General features: G+C 40.6%; 1 protein-coding gene across 1 annotated transcript; it reads left to right on the forward strand.

The window, feature by feature from the left end:
* The first annotated feature begins 638 nt into the window (after positions 1 to 638).
* LOC146480013 (uncharacterized) lies at positions 639 to 1596 on the forward strand. Its single transcript, XM_085110072.1, has one exon. It carries the CDS (start codon positions 830 to 832, stop codon positions 1532 to 1534), a length of 705 nt encoding a protein of 234 aa, XP_084966198.1. The 5' UTR covers positions 639 to 829; the 3' UTR covers positions 1535 to 1596.
* The last annotated feature ends 1168 nt before the right edge of the window (positions 1597 to 2764 follow it).

Raw genomic sequence — 2764 nt, forward strand, 5'->3', positions numbered from 1 at the left:
GACCTCTTGTTGTTTCTGTTTAGCGACTGTCGTTGTTATGCCCTTTGAGGCATTTGTTACAGGTTTGGTTTGGCTCGTTTCAGTGCGTTTGGTGAAAGTACAGCCTCTCTTGTTACCTACTGTAAGGACAGGATTTGAGCCGTGCAATAATCTTTAACATGAAACAAAGACAGCAGGGAATATTCATACTAAGTGAATCAGTTATATTTTCACATAGGATCACTGTAATGACCTGTTATATCAAACGAACAAATAATCTTTATCTTGCAGTTTTTGTATTCCCGGGCCCTTTTTTTTATTTTTGTGTCAAGATGTTGTGTTTCTTTTCACGGCTATTTGTCTTTTGATCCTTTCTTTAGCATTGTAGCTTCTTAGGGAGCTGAGCTATGCAATGCGTGAAATTGAGGGCTTAGCCTGCTTTAGTTACGGCTGTGTTTTTGTTATCACTTCGCTCCGCTCTGTAACTGTGAGAGCTAAGTATTTTCTTTTGCCGTAATCTCTTTTCTTTTTACGTGAGCTAATTTCCTTTGCCGTGAGCTTTTTTCTTTTGCCGTGGGCTAATTTCTTTTGCCGTGAGCTCTTTTCTTTTGCCGCGAGCTAATTTCCTTTACCGTGAGTTATTTTCTTTTGCCGTGGGCTAATTTCTTTTGCCGCGAGGTAATTTATTTTGCCGTGGGCTAATTTCTTTTGCTGTTTCAGTTGTGGGCCATCGTAAGTCCCACTTAATTTGCAAGTGGCAAACTGCCCGTTGATATGTCTCAATCAAGTGATATACAGCAGATGATTGTTCCGTGTGCCCTGTTTTCGCAGGTTTGCTGAGTTCGTTGCTATGCAGTCCAAACAACAATTATTTCCATCCTTAGACTTCCAGAAAGAGGTTGATAGAGCCAAGTGGTTCAAGGAAGACCTGGAGAAAGGCGGTTGGAATAGTAGGTACAAAGTTCCCGGATTCAACTCATGGAGTAAAACATTCCCAGAAGAAGAGGTCCCAGTCAAAACACTCTTCATGTTTCAAGATATGCCAATGTCTGCGGAGAAATTCGCTGAAATGATTCACCCTTCAAACATGGATTTGCGTACCAAATGGGATGAAGCTTTCAAAGACCTTGAAACTTTGGAAGTCACACCGGATGAGGGGCGCATCGTATTCACGCGAGCTGAATTATCTTGGCCTCTGAGCGATCGAGATTTCGTTCTGTTTGTCTCGCCCACTAGAGAAGTCGATTGGTATGGCAAAAAAGCGTTTGCAATGTTTGTGAAAAACGCCACTCACTTTTCCAAGCCGGAGGGTGGAGAGAATCTTGTCAGAGCGACAAATGGCGGCAATTTCTACGTTGCGATTCCAGACGAGAAAGAACCACAAACAAAGTGTCAGGTGTTTGGATTAACAAACAACAACTACAACGGAAGGCTTCCAAGTACTGGCATCGAGTGGCTGGTCTCCAGGGTTGCACCAAGGGTGTTTCACAAGCTGAAAGAGAACGTGATCCAGGCCTATTACAAGTACTTCCAGAAGGTGGAAAACCAAAACTGAAACTTAATCACTTGTACTCGACAAACGTTTGGTCAGTATGTGTGCTTACTCTCCAACGCGGAGTTTTAAAATATTTACAGTTTATTAATTAAGGGAGTGTTCCGACCATTTAAGGGAAAATGTTAGCGATTTTCAGTGTGGAGCACATAGGTGTCAACGGAAAGTTAAAATAATGGTCCAGTTTTGTGAGCAATTTCTCTGTTAGTGCGCACAATCTTTGGCAACGGATGGCAAGATTGAAATTTAATTAAGAAAAGTCAGCGAATTTTGGGTTAGCTCGTGTAGTTTGTTGTTAATCCATCAGGGTTACTCGTTGAAATCTTTTGTTGTGCGCTCTTGTTTGTTGATTGCAAGCTGAGCCGAGGAACTGTTTCATTATCAATCATTTCACCGCCAGTAATATTCTATATTCTGCAGCTAAAGTGAAGAGAAATATCGTCTGATTAAGACATTAGTGAACTATGGTGTAGGCTTGGACGAAAAGGTTGTTTTATGTAGTGTTGTAGTTTATTTTTGCCAGCTGCTGTTTGCTAATCGAAGTTTACGCTTGTCGTATTTTCAGCTCGATGTGACGCATTTTTATGACGTGCGTAAAAATGGACAGTCTATAATCGTCAGAGGATGCATACGTAGTGTAATAAAAGACAAAAAATGGGGTGAAAATGTGTGTAATAACATTTGTAAGTTTCGATTTTTGGCAGTGGTCACAGTAAAGTAGCCTCCCTTGCAAACGCTGTCAGTTTGGCTTGTCACTCAATCTTGGGGAGGAAAGATTGTGTGACGAGCCAAAAGAGCGTCTGCGCGAGAGGAACACAAGAAGGTTTCGTCTGGTTGAAGTAAAAATCATCATAAACCGATGTAACCGCCGGAGGCAAGCACTTCTAATACACGCAATCTATTTCAAACTCTTTTCACTTAATGTCACACTACATGCTACCCGGGAGGGCTGAACGTTGCTTAACAAAGCTGAGAAGATGACCAGGCGAAGGTTTAAACTGAAACATACGAACAAAACTTTAACTTACAATACAATCCAATACAATATTTATTTTGCCATATACACAACATTTGCAGGTGGAAAAAAATTAAGAAAATTGATGAAAGAAAATAAATGGCGAGAAAACCTGAAAGAAACCACAAGGCTTATAACAAGTCAGGGTTCCTCACTTAAAATAACTAATCTTATATTACAATTACAAATATGGACTTATGGTAATTAATTTTGACCGC

This window comes from Pavona decussata, unplaced genomic scaffold (genome assembly GCF_977016875.1).
Source record: "Pavona decussata unplaced genomic scaffold, jaPavDecu1.1 SCAFFOLD_56, whole genome shotgun sequence".
NCBI classification, from domain to species: domain Eukaryota; kingdom Metazoa; phylum Cnidaria; class Anthozoa; order Scleractinia; family Agariciidae; genus Pavona; species Pavona decussata.

Excerpts from the sequence above, each read along its gene's own strand:
- LOC146480013 (XM_085110072.1), top strand. The coding sequence starts at position 830 with ATGCAGTCCAAACAACAATTATTTCCATCCTTAGACTTCCAGAAAGAG.